General features: G+C 41.6%; 1 protein-coding gene across 13 annotated transcripts in view; it reads right to left on the reverse strand.

Annotated features, from left to right (window-relative positions):
* Nucleotides 1–16,830, reverse strand: part of PHACTR1 (phosphatase and actin regulator 1) — a 409,041-nt gene that overhangs the window by 39,918 nt on the left and 352,293 nt on the right. For all 13 annotated transcript variants that reach the window (XM_066992303.1, XM_066992302.1, XM_048075528.2 and 10 more), the window contains one exon: nucleotides 14,539–14,695. In XM_066992303.1, the coding sequence (XP_066848404.1) occupies nucleotides 14,539–14,695 (157 nt within the window). The remainder of the gene's footprint in view (nucleotides 1–14,538; nucleotides 14,696–16,830) is intronic.

Here is a 16,830-nt window from a genome sequence, read left to right on the forward strand (position 1 = left end):
CATGTAAATACAATGTGTCTGTGAGATGTTCTTGTTTAGAAACTGAGTCCTAGTAATTTTTTCCACAGAGCAGAGCATGAAAATTATGGTCTTGAGGGCTAACCCAATACACTCTTGGAACTGAAGTAAGCTAGAAACTTTTATGGCCTAGATGTCATAGTAAGACATTTATCAGAATTTGTGACCCAGCTAAATTGTCTGTTTCGGCACTGCCATTATGAAGTAACGCAAAGCAGAAAAAAAATGTCAGGAATTGTATTGGAATAGCTTTATGAGATAAATTCACAGTAACCTTAGAGTGAATGGCAGGGAGTCAGGATTTGGAGGGTCTGAGGCAGAACTTGGCTGCTCTGCACTGCCAAAGGCCTACAGAAATCAGCCAACAACCTTGTGTACTTCAAAGTCAAAGATGGTGCTAACACTCAAACTCCTTGGTAAACTATTTCTGATGCCTTGTTATACCAGTCACTGAATGGTTGAGGTTGGAAGGGCCTGATCAAGCAGGGCCGCTCAGAACAGGTTGCTTGGGGCTGTGCCCAGATGATTTTTGAATACCTCCAAAGAGAAGTCTCCACAACCACCTTTGGAAACCTGTGGCAGTGCTCAGTCTCACAGTAAGAAAGTGTTTCCTGATGTTCAGACAGTACCTCCTGTGTTTCAATTTGTGACTGTTGCCTCTTGTCCTATCACTGGGCACCACTGAGAAGAGGCATGGCTCCTTCCTCTTTGCACTCTCCCTTCAGGCATTTACATGCATTGAAAAGATTCCCCTTTAGGCCCCCTCTTCTCTAGGCTAAACAGGCCCACTTCTCTCAGCCTCTCCACATATGTGAGATGCCCCAATCTCTTAAACATCTTTGTGGTCCTATGCTTCACTCTCTCCAGTAGCTCCACGTCTCTCTTTTACTGGGAGCCCAGAACTGGGCACAGTACTACAGCTGTGATCTTGCCAGTGCTGAGCAGAGGGCAAAGATCATCTCATCGACCTGCTGGTAACTCTCCTCCTAATGCAGCCCAGTATACTATTGGCTTTCTGGCCACAAGGGCACATTGCTGGCTTATGTTCAGTTTGTTCACCAGGACCCCCAGGTCCTTTTCTGCCAAACTGCTTTAGAGCTGGGTGTCCCCCAGCATGTACTGGTGCAGGGGCTGTTCCTCCCCAGATACAGGACTCGGTACTTCTCCTTGTTGAACTTCATGCGCTTCCTGTCAGACCATTTCTCCAGCTAGTCCAGGTCCCTCTAAACAGTGGCATGACCCTATGCAATAGCTGCCACTGCTCCCAGTTTTGTGTTATTGGCAAACACTCTGCTCCATCATCCAGATCAATAATGAAGATGTTTAACAGCATTGGACCCAGTACTGAGCCCTGGGATATTCTGCTAGTAACTGGCCTTCAACTAGACTTCATGGCACTGATCACCACCCTTTGAGCTTTGCCATTCAGACCGTCTTCAATGCATTTTACTGTCTGCTCATCCAGCCCATATTTCAACAGTTTCTCTAAGGATCTTATGGGAGACAATGTCAAAAGCCTTACTGAAGTCCAGATAGCCAATTCCCACTGCTCTCCCCTTGTCTACTAGGTCAGTCAGTTCATCATATGAGTTTATCATATTTGTCAAGCATAACTTCCCCTTGGTGAATCCATGCTGATTACTCCTGATGACTTTCTTGTCCTTCATTTGCCTGGATATGGCTTCCAGGATTAGCTACTCTACCACCTTCCCAGAGATGGAGGTCTGGTTGACTGGCCTTCAGGTCCCTGAGTCCTCATCCTTGCCCTAGAGATTGGAGTGATGTTCACTTTCCTCCAGTCTTCGGACACTTCTCTCAGTCACCATGATTGTTCAAAGATTTTTGAGAGTAGCCTTGGAATGCCATCAGCCAGTTCCCTCAGCACTTGTGAGAGGTGAGAGCACCCCATCAGGGCTCAAAGACTTACACATGTCCAGTTTGCTTAAGTATTCCCTGAATTGATCCTCTTCCACCAAGCATACATCTTCCTTGCTCTAGATTTTCTATCTGTCTCTGGGACCTGGAACTCCTGAAGGTCAGCCTTGCTAGTAAAGACGTGCAGAGAAGGCATTCAGTACCTCAGCCTTTTCCTTGTCCTGTGTCACCAGGTCCCCTGCTTCATTCAGCAGAGTGCCCACATTTTCCCTAGTCTTCTCTTTGTCACCTATGTAAGTGTGAATAGGAGCCCTCCTTGTTGCCTTTGACAGCCTTGACAACATATATTTCCATTTGTGCTTTAACTTTCCTGTCTTCATAACTGCATGCTTGGACAGTGCCTCTATATTCCTCTCAGGTTACCTCTCCCTGCTTCTACCTTCCGTATGCTTCCTTTTTGTGTTTGAGTTTGGCCAGGAGCTCCTTTTTTATCAATACAGGCTTCCTGGCCTTTTTGCCTGACTACCTGCTTTTAGGAGCAGAGCATTCTTGAGCTTCAAGGAGGTCATCCTTGAATATTAACCAGCTTTCTTGGGCTCCTCTTCTCTCCAGGGCCTTCTCCCATGGGGGTCTACCAAGCAGACCTTTGAAGAGACCAAAGTCTGCTCTCCTGAAGTCCAGTGTTGTGATCTGGCTTTTTGCCCTCCTCCCAGGATCCTGAAGTCGTATGATTTCCATTAGGATCTCCAGATCCTATAATTGTATGATTACCATTAAAAAGAATTGTTAAAGAAAACAAGATGGTACTAAATCCTTAGTACTGCTGGGTCAAATTGATCCTTTCAGATACACTTTTACACTGAATAGCAAAGCAATATTGTTTTCTCTTGAAAGTTTTAACTTTGGCCCTAATTGTTAAAATGTGACATGTTTAGTGACAAGGGAACAGAGCTCAGAAAAAGGCAAGGTACAATGAAGGGCAGGTGGGTGGACCAAATCTCAGGCACAACCAAATTTCAAGTTCACAACAATCTGGGAGGAATCTGAGACAAGTGAGCTGTTATGACTATCATTTCTCCACTGGTGCCTTGCATTTCCCCATCACTCTCTTTATATGTGCTCTAGAATCCTTCAAGGCCTAGTACTGTACATTACCTTTGAACCAGGGGGTGGGGGTGGATTTACTAGCACTACTGAAATACAAGGAGAAGTAGGAAAGAATAAAGACTTGGAAGAGAAGAATCATTAAGAGAAAAGGGAATAAAAATACCTCCCAAAAATACACCACACATGGTGGAGGCAAAAACTGGACCTTTGAACTGCTGCAGAGCCTTTCACATTAGAAAACATGATGGAAACCTTAACTCGCTGGAATTAAACAATGCAGTGTAAAATGTTAGCAGTTGTTCTAATTGCAGTAGTGTATTAGACTATTTGTTAGTCTGCTGGGGAAGATGAAGTGGGTGGTGGAGTGTCACATAACTCTATGGTACTTGTCATTACCCATGTCTCTATCTCAGAAAATAAGGCTACGTAATAGAGTAAAGGGTTAATGGAGAGTGGGAAGGAACAGGAACTGGGAAGGGAGGGAGGGAGTCTCTGTGGCCATTTTGGCCCTGGGACATCAGCCATTGCTTCCTCTAAAAGGGGAAAAGGCGGTTTTGGTTGCAGCCAGAGGATGCCCTGATGGGAATATTCAAGAAGGCACCAAATTCCCATCAGGGAAATTGCTCCCCACTTCGAAACTGATGTGCAGCTGTGGTATGTTGAGCCTAGCTGTAAACCTGACTCCAAGCAAACTGATGGAGTGACAAAAGGACCTTCATGGCAAATGGCCAGGAACCCTTCCCTGCAGCTTCTGCAAGGACCTCTTGAGGACAGCATTTACTTCCATTTTGCAATAGTTGGGATGCTCCCCAACAGGGCCTGGATAAAACTGAGCTGCCATTTGCCACCCCACCAGATGACCAAGATCTCCAAATGTGCCGCTTCTGCAGCCTCACTAGCAGCAGTAGCCCCTGGCCCTGCACAAGTGCTGCTGTCTTCATAGCCCCTGCTATTTGAGGTCAGGGTCTGCTGCTTGCAAGTCTTGCTTTTAAATCAAAGGCAGTTGATTGCAGGAAGGCAGAAAGACAGTCTCTGTCTTGATTAGGATCAAGGATGATTAAGGGAGTGGACCATCTCCCGTATGAGGAAAGGCTGAGGGAGCTGGACCTCTTTAGCTTGGAGAAGAGGAGACTGAGGGGTAACCTTATTAACATTTATAAATATGTAAAGGGTGAATGTCAGGAGGACAGAGCCAGGCTTTTCTCGGTGACACCCAATGATAGTACAAGGGGCAATGGGTGTAAGCTGGAACATAGGAGGTTCCGCTTAAGTATGAGACAAAACTTTTTTACGGTGAGGGTGACAGAACACTGGAACAGGCTGCCCAGGGGGGTTGTGGAGTCTCCTTCTCTGGAGACTTTCAAAACCCGCCTGGATGTGTTCCTGTGTGACATGATTTAGGTGTTCCTGCTCTGGCAGGGGGATTGGACTAGATGATCTTTCAAGGTCCCTTCCAATCCCTAATATTCTGTGATTCTGTGATTAGTGCAGCAAAGGAAATTGTGAGGACTTTCCAGAGTGCTGAAAAATCAGATGTTCTACAGGATAAATCATCCAGCCTGACATTACAAATGCTTGCTCATTTAGCAAATACAGTATATTGAATGCTTATTTTATTAGTTACTTATTAACCATCAGTGCTGTTGACTCCTGAATTCAGGGATGTCAGTAAAAAAACATGTGGCTGAATTTACCCTATGCTTTCCCTGTAGTTAGATGGTTTGCAAATTATTTATTCATCAGAAAGACAAGCAATGAGTATTACAGGCTACATACTTAGAAATACATTGATGTGGTCTACTGCACATGAGAATACTTCCTCTTCGTTAATGTTATTAACATAAATAGTAATTTTACATGGTCAAGACTGAGGCTAAAGGAGTTTAATCTCCACATATGGTCTGCACAGTGGTTATGAATCCCAGTGCACTGTAACATGAGAGTAATTCTCATCTACACTTTCCTCTAGAATACCAATTGTAACTTTTCTGCATGTATGCAAAAAAGTGTTTTCATCTTCAACTGATCCTTGTGTTAATTTTATGTGTTAGGAAAAGCATGTAAAGTTCAAACCTTCTATCAGGTGTAATGATAAATATATTTGCTTTCTTTGTACTGGTACACTTGTCCAAGAGACATCTAATCCCATACAAAACAAACATATATGAAACCCTATTTACTACAGGACTCAACTTTTTTTATTCACATACAATAACCTGCGTATAAAATTCCTGTGTTTCTGCATGTAGGCAGATGACCATGCACACAAGTTAGATAGTTACTTCTTCAGTTGTCCTGCTTGTGCTCACAGTAGTAGTCATGGCACAGATATATGAGCACATATATATTCAAAAGCTTATAAAAGATGGGAGTCAGGATAAAAAAATGACTTTCTATGTCTGACTCCTTTATTGTGATTACCTATGTTAATCTCCTGCATGTGTTGCCAAATAGGCCATAATAGAGGGGAAAACACAAACTGTAAGTTCTGAGAGAGGTTAAGTATTTTGACCAAAAAGCAATTTCTCCATTTTACAATCACTAGTCTATAAAGTGAAATTTATTCCTGCCAGTCTGCTTCTTTTATCTACTTGTACTGGCATCTGATTTGTTTCCTTTACGGAAATTACAAGGTCATCCAATCTGAACAACTGTTTTTTCTTGTAATTAACTCCCCACAACCAGCAGGCACCAAACGTGAAGATTTATGGTTAGATTTTTCAAGGTGGAAATTTATGAGCTGGTTCTTAATGGAGCTGCCCTAGATTTGTCAGCATTAAACAGCAAAAGAAAAAAAATCTTTGTTTTCTTCTTTTAAAGCCAGAATATAACATCTTGAAACTACTTCCTTACTTGTTTCACCTGTTTTTGTTAATATTTGTCATACTTTTAGTCAAAAGAGAGCACCCTGTAGACTTCACATAGCCTCTTGTTTACTATAGAAATAAAAAAACATTTCTATTAGTGACCCAAGTTATTTCCTTGTTACTGCCACAAGTGCTCATTATATTATACATACACTATATATTGGCTTGAATTATTTTGCTCAGCAGAGAAACATGGCTTCCTCTGAGGGAAAAGCTGACAGTGATTTGACAACTAAAAGCAACACCACAATCAATTCAGGACAGGAAATGAAGGATACCTCACCCCATTGAAACTGCAAAGGAAACTAAGTTAGACTAAATATATTTGTCCAGGCTGTGTTGACAGAATAAGTTAAACCTCAAATACAGACTGTATAAAGAATCAGGGGGCTGAAGAGGGCAGGAAGCATGAAGGGGAAATTCTAACTCTATAATGTATTCTGGTTTGGTTTCTGCAAAGAAAAGATGGGAGAAACAGCTGCTGCAATGAAAAAGCAGAATGATTTGCACTGCTTCCATGAAAGCAAGCAATGGGAGTAGTGAGAGATCCCAGGAATAACAAATGTCTTCCTGGACTGGCAACACCTCTGATTGAAATTAGAACTTTTGACACAGAGCAAACACTTTCCATTTCATCAGTAGCCACCTGGGTGCCTCTGGGAAGACTTTGCCCTCAAATGCTGCTTCCTGCTGCCTCTTGTCTACCATTAAGAACATTCCTCTCCTCAGCATAGAGTGTCTCTTCCTCTGTAGAAACAATAAATTGTATCTGCACATTTGGAGCCCCACCTTCTAACATGGAGAGACCCATCTGCCCAAGGTCAGACTGCAGCCAGCCAAACTGTATCCACTGTGCAAAGCTTTGATTTTTCTGCATAGCAAAACATTTGCCGACTCTGGCTGAGCAAAACTGGTGGTGGCATGGATTCATCCCATTCTGAGTTGGAGCTGCAACAGAGGAGAGGTCACACTGACAGGGCTAATTCAGATCATGGGTCAAGGACACTGTTCATCCCAAGAGCAAGGGAGCATGTAGGGGCAATGTGTTCTGTGGTGGCACCATTAGTTCCTCCTTCCAGGATTGCTCCACTGATCTTTTGCCATAGCAAATCTTAACCATAAATTACTTAGATGAATCAAATTCATATTGTTAGTGGTTTGAACTCATAAATCAAAACAATAGTAATAGAATCATTTGTAATGTTAGAGTTGTGCTTTTCTGTGATATACAATGATGATAGCTATGAAAATTCCTGACATAAAAAGACAAGACCAAACCATGTTCAGAAATGAGAATCCTTGTTCTCCTGAAACACAGCATTAGATGTCTAAAGAGATCCTGATATCTGGGTTTTTTTTTGAAAGCATACAGTTTGCTGTCAATGAGTTTGTGAACTGGTAGATTTTTTTCCAAAAAAATTTCATAGGTATATATGTACATTTGGAGACTCCAGCATACGTTAAATATATTTATAAACATGTGCATGTGTATATCTTTCAGTCTCTTACCTTAGGTCAAAAAGCCTGTGGAAGATGCAGCCTTCCCTGAGCATTTTAACTACAAGATCACCTTTCCTTTCAGAGCAACAGAGCTTGCCAGCATATCAATCACAGAAAACAGGGCTGACAAGGGCCTTGAGAGTCCATCTCATCTATACCCCTGCACGGGACCGAGATCAGTTCTGCTCAGAGTATTTATTCCTGGCAGTTGAGCCCAGATGCGTAATGATAACTTGGTTTCAATTTGTCGCCTGCTTTTGCTGCCTTCCTCTTGATGCCAAGGGCAATTTAGATTGCCCAACTCCCTTGGGGTTTCTCACAGAACTACAGCTTCCTTACAAATGAAGGGAACAAAACTGCCATTTTCCCTAGCTACCATCACAGCTAAAACCCAGGCTCAGCCCTCTGTGGCTTTTTTCGGTCGTCCCCATTCATGCATCTAGCACTGTTGGATCCTCCCCTCTAATCCAGGATTTAGATGAGCTTGTTTACCACAATCCCATTTTCTGTGTGATTTATCCCCAGCACCCAACGTGTAAAGAGGCAAGCACCACACACATGCCTGCTGCTGTTATGGGTTATGGATGAGCTCTTGCTTTAGGCACTTGTTTTTCTCTCATTAGTGAAAGCTAACAATAAACATGAGCATTGCAGACGTCAGAGATAATTAGGGAGAAATTATTTCATGTTACCCAACAAAATAAGGACTGTGAGTAAAGCCTAATCCTACTGTCTGTCCACTCTTTCTATCCCTAAATGACTCTGAGATGAGGAGGGAACAAAATGCTCTCCATGGCGCTGGATGAATAGGCATTAGAAGATTCAGCCATGCTTGACAGGGGCCATCTTGTTGCCATCCTCTGGCTGAACAAAGCCTCCCCTCAATGGCACTGCAACACAGTTTAAATAATTGTTTCAAAAAGCTGACTCTCTTCACAGCAGAATATTTTAGTGAGCAAAAAATGATCTCTGGATTATTCAGTCCCCTCAAGCTTCTGAAGGAACCGCTGTACATTTGCAGGGCATGTACCTCACAGACCGGCATCCCGTGGAGCCATGACTGTGGCACTACCAAGCAGCCTGTACCTGGCCATGGCAGTGGGCCTCTGCCATGCTCAGTGCTTCCTCCACATGGCAAGATGTGGTCTGCTTGCTCTCATAAAGTTCAGATGTGTTCTTTCTTTTTTATTGGCCTGAAATAAAAGACCTGTTGATGTGAAAAATGGGAACCTGGAGGCAAACTCTGAGCAGCCAGGGGGCTGGATGGTCACCCATGCTAGCACAGACTCAGGAAGAGAGGGCAGAGAGGGAAGTCCTGCTCTTCCTGATAGCACCTGACAAATGGCTGGGACAGGGACAGTGACAGCAAGCTGTCAAGTGATGGGTGCAATCAACAGATCGAAGACTGTTTCACAGGTGAAAGTAAACACTTGATTTAGTGAACTGGAACATTAGTCAAATTTAATGTTTTGGACAATGTTCTAACAACCCTCCTGAAAGAGAACGTTCCTCAGTACAATGATAATAACATCTCCTCTCATCATGCTGCTCTTGATTTGGGCTTGTCCACCTGAAAAGTACAACTGGCCAAAACTACTGGACTGTCTTCCACAGGCATTATGTTTAAGGTGGAAGCAAGTTTTGGAGAAAGGCCTCGAAAGTGATCCATCTACCTAAGCAACAACTGTGAAAACCTTGCAGACTGACTCTTCCTTAGCACTGGTAATAACTCTGCCAACTTCATGGTGACTCTGAAAATGCTATCCTTCTCCCATATTGTCCAATTTTCTACTCTTCTTTCTGGTGTACGTCTCTTCTACTGTTTACAAACATACTCGTATGCTCTTTCTCTTGCATACTTAGCCACACACAGAGGGACACACAGCTAACTGGCACCTGATATGGACATATGCAAAAACCTTACAGCAGGCACATGACATTCTAAACTCAATGGCAATTGTTTATATTTGTGGCAACTCACCAAGTTCACTTCATGTCAGGATCTCTATTTTTCAGCACAGCTGAGGAAGATATAGTATTGATTGGGGAATGTGGAGAGTAGATTACCTTTCTGATTGAGATAGTAGATGACCATCATCTGTCAAATCTGCCATTCCATAACTAAGATGTATGACTTGCCATGCGACATTTCTAAATCACAGACATCTCTGAACTATTTCCAAAGCATCAATGGGGCTAGTAAGACATCTGGCAGGTGTGTATGTCCATATCTCATGTGTACATATTTACAGCCATGTGCATACATAGTGTCTCTGATTCATTTTCCTTCTTCCTATCCTTTGTCTTGCAATACTTACAATATGATATTTACATTGCTTCAGATCAAGATTTTCCGCTCACTGTTGTAGGGACAGCACCCCATCATGTATTACAGAGTGCATAAATCTAGGGCTATACAGCAAACAATACAGAGCACTACTGTATATCTGGCAGAGGAGCTTGCTACTGACCCACTGCTTTAAAGACAGTGGAACATATACGCACACTTACAGGACTCAGATGTCCCTCACTCAAAGTCATAAGAGAAGCAAAAGGTAATGTCTGCAAATTTCAAGACTCTTGCAAGACTCTTGCTTGTTTATTTGTTTCCAATTTAATTATTTTTGTTAGTTAATGTGCAGATGGCTGCTTCCCTACCTCATATCTCTTTACTTCCACACTGGGCATGGTTAAATATGACTCCTACAACTGACAACTCTTGGCAGCAGCACAACACAGACTGTGAAATCTTACTGGATTGCCTGTGGCATCTGCTGATGATGGGCAGCAGTCCCCTGACACACACACTGCTCGCCTATGGACAGCCTTTATGTATCTCCCCTGCCTTGTGACTTGCAGCCAGCCTGTCCTCTGCCCTGAGGTGGGCAGGAGTGTGCTGATGATACAGACATTACACTGCTAAGATACTGTGACTATCAAGAAGCAACCAGTTCCCTTAACGTTGATTCTAACTGTTAGGCAAAGTGATGCGTATAATTCTGGATTATCAGATTTTTTGTACAATTAGATGATCCTATTCCAGGAGGTTTGAAAAGCCAGAAGGAAGCAATTCAGTGAAAGCAGATAAGGACAATGCCATGCATTCTTGAAAAGCAGTGGACAGAGTCACAGTGGACAAATCTCAGCTTCAGTACTTCTGTATCTAACTGCTAATGAGCCCCTTTGCTACTGTTGGGGTTTAAGAGACTCAAAAAAAAAAAAAAGAAAAAAAGAGTGCTTTAGAAAGTCTCTTTTATAGCAGATCAGCCACAGTCTAAAGACACATGTTGTCTCAAGGTATGGGAGAGGCGTTGTGAAAGAGGTGCAAAGAAATGAGGTCTTACCACTTCAAGGTAGTGCAAAGTCCTCAGAAAAGTCTCATGTAGTGCATAGCTATAAAGAAATATATAGATAGATTTTCTCTAAAGGGCTTTTGTGTTTACTAAATAATACATTGACTGTGTGGTCTCTTATGATCACCATTATGATTCCTTGGGGAAACAGAAGTGCAGGGACTGGCACTAAAGCATCCATCTCAGTTCCAGGGTACTGCAGTACCATGCCAGTGCATGCCAGTACTCTCCCTGATAGCCACCGAAAGCAAAATCCAGTCCCTCTTTCCTGCTCTAAGCTGAATGATTGGGGAACCAGTCTAATTCAGGTTAGACAGCTAGAATGACCAGTGGAAGGCAGAAATTGGTCTTTGCCCTCTGCTTCTTAACATTCGGGGTTCTGTTTTCTCTTTCTAGCTTATGGCCACTTACATGCACTTATGCAGCTGTGAAGTTATGCAAGCACCAAAGGGACAAAACCAAGGAGTTTGGGAGCTCACTAGGCAGAGAAGAAAACCATACCCACTTAAAGATTTATTTAGTGCAGACAAGTCTGCATTTCAGAATGGAAGTTAATGGAGTTATAATGGTTTTTAGCAGCTAAGAACATGGCCTCTAGCATCCACTTACTATCCCCAAGTCACATGTGGTTATAAGCTTAAGTTCTGCATAGTAATTCACTATTTTTGCTTCTGGCTTCAGAGCAGGTATCACACTTTGAAGTAGTCCATTCTGGCTTGTTTGGAGGAAATAGTCTTCTAATCAGTTGCTGCAACTGCTGTGTAAAGACTGCCATGCAACAGTCTGGGCACCACCATAAGCAGGGCATATTTTGTGGTCTTGAGCAATAACATCCATTTTCACTTGGGTCTGCATTCGCTGAGCCTTGATACAGGTTACACACCAGTAAAGCACAACATTTGTGTGAAGTGTTACTCTGGTAGGCCACAAAGGTCCTAGTCTGTCTCATGGCTGAGCTAACACTCAGGTGTGTGGTGGGCCAGATTCTGCCATAAGATACAGTCTCTGCAGCCTCATCCCTACCACTGCTCTGGTGTAAGTCAGAACACTATTCTCCCAGCATGAGAAACAGCTGTGTGGTTAAGTCAGCTCTGGAGTCTTTCTACCAGTTGGCAAATGCAATTATAAAGTCATAACAATTTTCTGTGATAACCTGGAGGTTCAGAGGTTCCACACTACTTTTAAATAGGATATGAACAAACAGTTTTGAGCCAAATTGATTCCTGGTGTAATGCTAATAGCGCTGGAGGAAATACACCTGGGATGATTTTGGTCTCACATAGTATGTCAATGGTCAATCTCTCAATATGCCTGACTATAAGTTTCTTTAAAAATGACATTCTCTTTATAGTACTAAATTCTGATCTGCCAAATGTTGCAGCTAATGAGCTCTTCCAAACGAAATATTGTGAGGATTATGCATAAATACGGAAGTATCCCAATCAGCCGCTTGCTGAAAATTATTTGATCAATTGCAGACAACAATAACTATTTGCTGAAGTTTTTATTCTGCCTTTTTTTTTTTTTTTAACTTCTATAAGTAGATTATGTGATTTCATTGGCTGGCTATTTTAATCCATAGAAGGCCGTTGGTAGAACAGTACAAATCTCTCTGAAATCCAAAATTGCCAACTGCAATTATAGTCTGCATCTCACATCTTCTCTAAAGAATATAAATGCTTCACTACTTTAATTTTGCTTGTCGTTTGCATCATTGTGTAACACCGGCAAAAGATGGATTCAGTAACGAAGTCTGGACAGTAAAGAAATATTGTCCAAATTAAAATATTCCCTCTATTCCAATCTAATATTTGGCAGCCTGTATACATGGATACATCACATTTAGATACAAAGCACTGGTAAGACATGCACCCTCCTTTTGGTGCTGAAATACCTGTGGCTTTTTGCATATTAGAGCTGATGAAAATGGTTTTCTTCTTGTACTTATTGGTTATTCAAAATGGTGAAATACTAAACTGTAAATACTTGTAATTAAAAGGTCAGACTGGAAACTATTATTCTAGATAAGGCTTGTGAAATTCTACCAATTTCAGTGACATTACACTTGTAACATATGTGAATGAAACAACAGTGGCTCAGCCATTTTTTAAGTTTGAACATACACAGTTTTAATTATTTGAAACATTTGTGATTACCCCTAAGTCCTACCTATAGGACAAGAAAAGATCAAGCATTGTACCTCAGACTGTGAATGAGCAGAGAAAACACGAACAAATGCATTTGAAGAAACAATGATGTTGTGACAATATGGGGCTTATATAAGAGGGATTCTGAGTATTGCCAAAATTAGCTTCCCTTGTTAAAAAGACACATGCTGAAGAAACATTCTTTAGTGGGGAAAAAGCATGTTTTGGAGTGGTGAGAGATAAAATACTCAATAAAAATCACCTGGGGTACAGTGAGCTTTGCAGAGCTGAAGTTCGCAAATGACACTATACCTTAATCAGAGATGTAAAACTTCTAAAAAACCCTACTAATTTAGGCAAATAGGCAGCACAGTGGAAATGTTGTTTAATGACATTGCAAGGTCAAGCAGTGCAGATCAAGATACACTAACAGACAAAAATTTCAACCCCTCACATACCTCAAAGGGTTCAAAATTAATCATATAAGGCTAGGACTGAGACCTTGCTATCATGTACTGCTCTTTGGGACCCTGAGCTCTATGTGCAGCTGTAGATTAATGAGTTATTAGGCTGAACAAAAACTGGACTGAACAGTTGTGGCACTCTGCAACAGTGCAGCACCACTTGTATACTTTGGTCATCACTGCTGAGGCCCTTTAAAAGAGTACTGAAGAATTAGACAGGTTTTGGAGAAGGCTAAGCATGACTCAGCACAAAGAAAAACTTTCAAAGATGGACTGGAAAAATGTGGATAGTTTATTCCAAAGAGGAGATAGATGGGACAGGTCATAAAAAAGTAGGTAAAATCATGACTGAGGAGCAGAAGCTTTTATTCTTCCTGTCTCCACAACATGGCAGCAGTGTCCTCACTTCCCTGCAAGAAAAGGAGCCTCTCCCAAAAAAAAAGCCAACAAAAAAACTGACTGGTCTCCTCGTGATTTTCTCAGAGTCACACCAGAGAGCAACTAATAGTAATCACTACCTCTTCACACCACTGAGCTGACAATATAACAACAGCATTAAACTGACAGCAGAAATTATGGCTGGAGCACAGGAGGTCCTTAGACATTCCTACCTGACCTTGCTTTACTATTTCTTGACAGAAATCTTCCATTAATGGCCACCCCTCTATGCGCCATGCAATACAGAAAAACAGAACAGCTGGTGAATAAATGCTGTTATGAAGATGAAAGAGACTATGAAAGTGAACCTGTTCAAGCCTGACCCAACAAAAACATGTACTGAAGGACATAAGTATTCTGGATCAGAAAAAGACTCTGCTACTCAGCAGAGACTCAGTCAAGAGAGAAAGTTATGCCTCTGTTCTCTGTTCAAACCAATAGCCTATCAAATGGCACCTACAGCTACAGTCCTAAATATTATCAAAGCTGAACTTATCCCAACAGTGCACTGAAAACATCTAAACCCACAGTTTGTGCTAGTACTTACTTAACCAAAGATCCTGTAAGATATGCCAGGAAAATGAAATGGGACCCTGTATGGGAAGTTACAGGAAAGTAGATATAATGCCTAGAGCCTTTTTTTCCTCCTTGGCTTTTCCTCTTGAACATTGTGACCAAACAGATCTCAAATGTTTGCAGACTAAGGATAAAAGCTGTGTCCCACCACATATTTTGAAAAGCAAGAGCTAGAAAAACATTTATCTCCTACCTTGTTAACTTTGTCCCAATCTGCTGCCTAAGTTCGAGTCTTTCCTCATCCGTCTGCATGGGGAGGATGTTCTTTTCCTCCAGCTCTCGCTTGGAAGGCCTGTTGCTGAGTTTGATTGCTAAAGAGTCCTTCCTGCAGACTTTCATTGCCAGAGAGCCTGTGGGAAAGAGGAGAGGCTCTGCCAAAGGAGGTGTCATCATTTCATTACAGCATGCAGCAGGCAAAGAAGTGCCAGGCGAGGGAGAATACTAGGTTCTCACTGGTATGGACTGTGGGAAAAGGAGCATCAATTAACTTCTGGTGTTCAGATTATTTCCATCATAGTACAGAAAGGATGAATTTTGTAGGTGTACAGGAAAAAGGAATCAAAATATTGTTCCACAGAGGGAGCAGAGTGAATAAAGGTTTTTTTTGTTTTGTTTTGGTTTTTTTTTGGTAATTACTAGTAGCATCTGTAGCTTTCTCTAGTATGGTGTTTCTAAATTCTTAATAGAATTAATAATACAACCTCAGAATCTGTGAGGGCAGCAGGGCTATGGCATGGAAAGAGAGTTATTTTTCTCTTGCTGTGTAACTCCAAGATATCCAAGTTAGCATTAAAAAGAATCAAAAATCTATTATAAGCAGCATAGACCTTTATGTATGTTAGTTGGCACTGCTTCTCAGGAAGTGACAGTGGCAAAGACAGTGTGAAAACCAGTGGCCTTTCATGGCTCAATCTTGCTTTCCTTGGCTTGCATCCAAAGCAGACTGAACAGGGTCAAGAGGCACAAGCAGACCACAAGCCTGTGATAGGCTTTGGCAGGAGAATGCAAGATAACGCAGTTCTGCTTTGCTTCTTAGTTCAAGAGCAGAACACTAATTTCACTTGTGGGGTAAGGGAAGATTTTGAGATGATGAAATATGCCTGTTTTAGAAACTTCTTTGTGTGTATTTTTGAAAAGGTGTGATTGTACTGCTCCCAGTTTTCAGAAGAAAAGAAATTCAATGGCCTGAAAGTTCGGCTCAACCTATGGGATGACAAGCCATTGTCACGCATGAAGTAAGGTATCCTGTCTTAATGAAAGAGTCCTATGATCAAACACCAGGGGAGGGGATGGGTTTTCCCAAAAACGTCAGGAAGGGGCTGCAGGACTCTCCAGACTGTAGTTGTGATACATCTATCAATTAACCTCTTCTCTTCATATTTGAGCCCATTTTGCCACTACTGTGGACCATATCAAGCTGGAATAAAATCACACACAATACAGCAATTTTACATACATTTTGTGCTGATACAAGCACATCAACAAAGTGTAAGCCAGTACAGAACTGGGTTCAAACTGCCCATAGTACTTCTTGAGATAGCATGGGGTATACAAATCTGATTCCTAGTTTGAGTAACAATGACGCAAATGAGAAATGACTCCTGAAAAGTAAAAGGAGTTACACTCATGTAAGAATACCGTTTAGCAAATCAAATCCATATCTTTAGTTCCGTAAGATCAAGTCAGGAGTTCAGAAGGAAGGGTTGGATATGGTACTTAGGGACATGGTGTTCTGGGTAATATTGGTGGTAGGGGGATGGTTGGACTAGATGATCATGGAGGTCTTTTCCAACCTTAATGATTCTATGATTCTATGATTATGGGTTAAAAAATATAGAATGAAATCAGAACAGAAAAAATACCCTGGGACCAAAACACAAACCAACTTACTCCCATCCAAACCAACTTATTCCCATCTATACTCTCAGGGTGTTTGGAAAATAAAATGCAGCAAAGTGGAAAGCAGAACTATGCTGCATTCCTGTACTGATTAGCACATCTGTATATTGATCTCATTTGAGTTCATCTGCACAATTCTCTCTAACATCATAATCTAAATTGCACAATACAGGCTTTTTAAACACATGGCATCTTTCTAGTAGGTAAGCTACTCAACAGAAAAATATGAACCTCCCCCACTTTTTATTCACTTTTTCCTGCATGGAAATGGCAAGGCTATTTCCTCTATTCTTTACTCTAGTAAATCTTGGTCAATATAAACTGGGATAACATTTAAGGAAGGTTTGAGTAATAAGCTATGTACAGAAGTCTGATCACTTCATTTTAGGTTGTAGTTTCAGAGTTGCTGAGTGCTGGTTTAATTTCAATCCCACTGAAATCACAGGTAAAATCTCCCTGCTCTCAGTGGCAATACAAGCTAGAGCTGAGTGCTTCTGAAAATCTAGCTTTAAAAAGCAAAAAAGGGGAGAGAGAAAATAAAAGACTACATTTAGGCTTTTTTTTTTTTTAATTCTCTGATCATGAC

Source organism: Anser cygnoides, chromosome 2 (assembly GCF_040182565.1).
Source record: "Anser cygnoides isolate HZ-2024a breed goose chromosome 2, Taihu_goose_T2T_genome, whole genome shotgun sequence".
NCBI classification, from domain to species: Eukaryota; Metazoa; Chordata; class Aves; order Anseriformes; family Anatidae; genus Anser; species Anser cygnoides.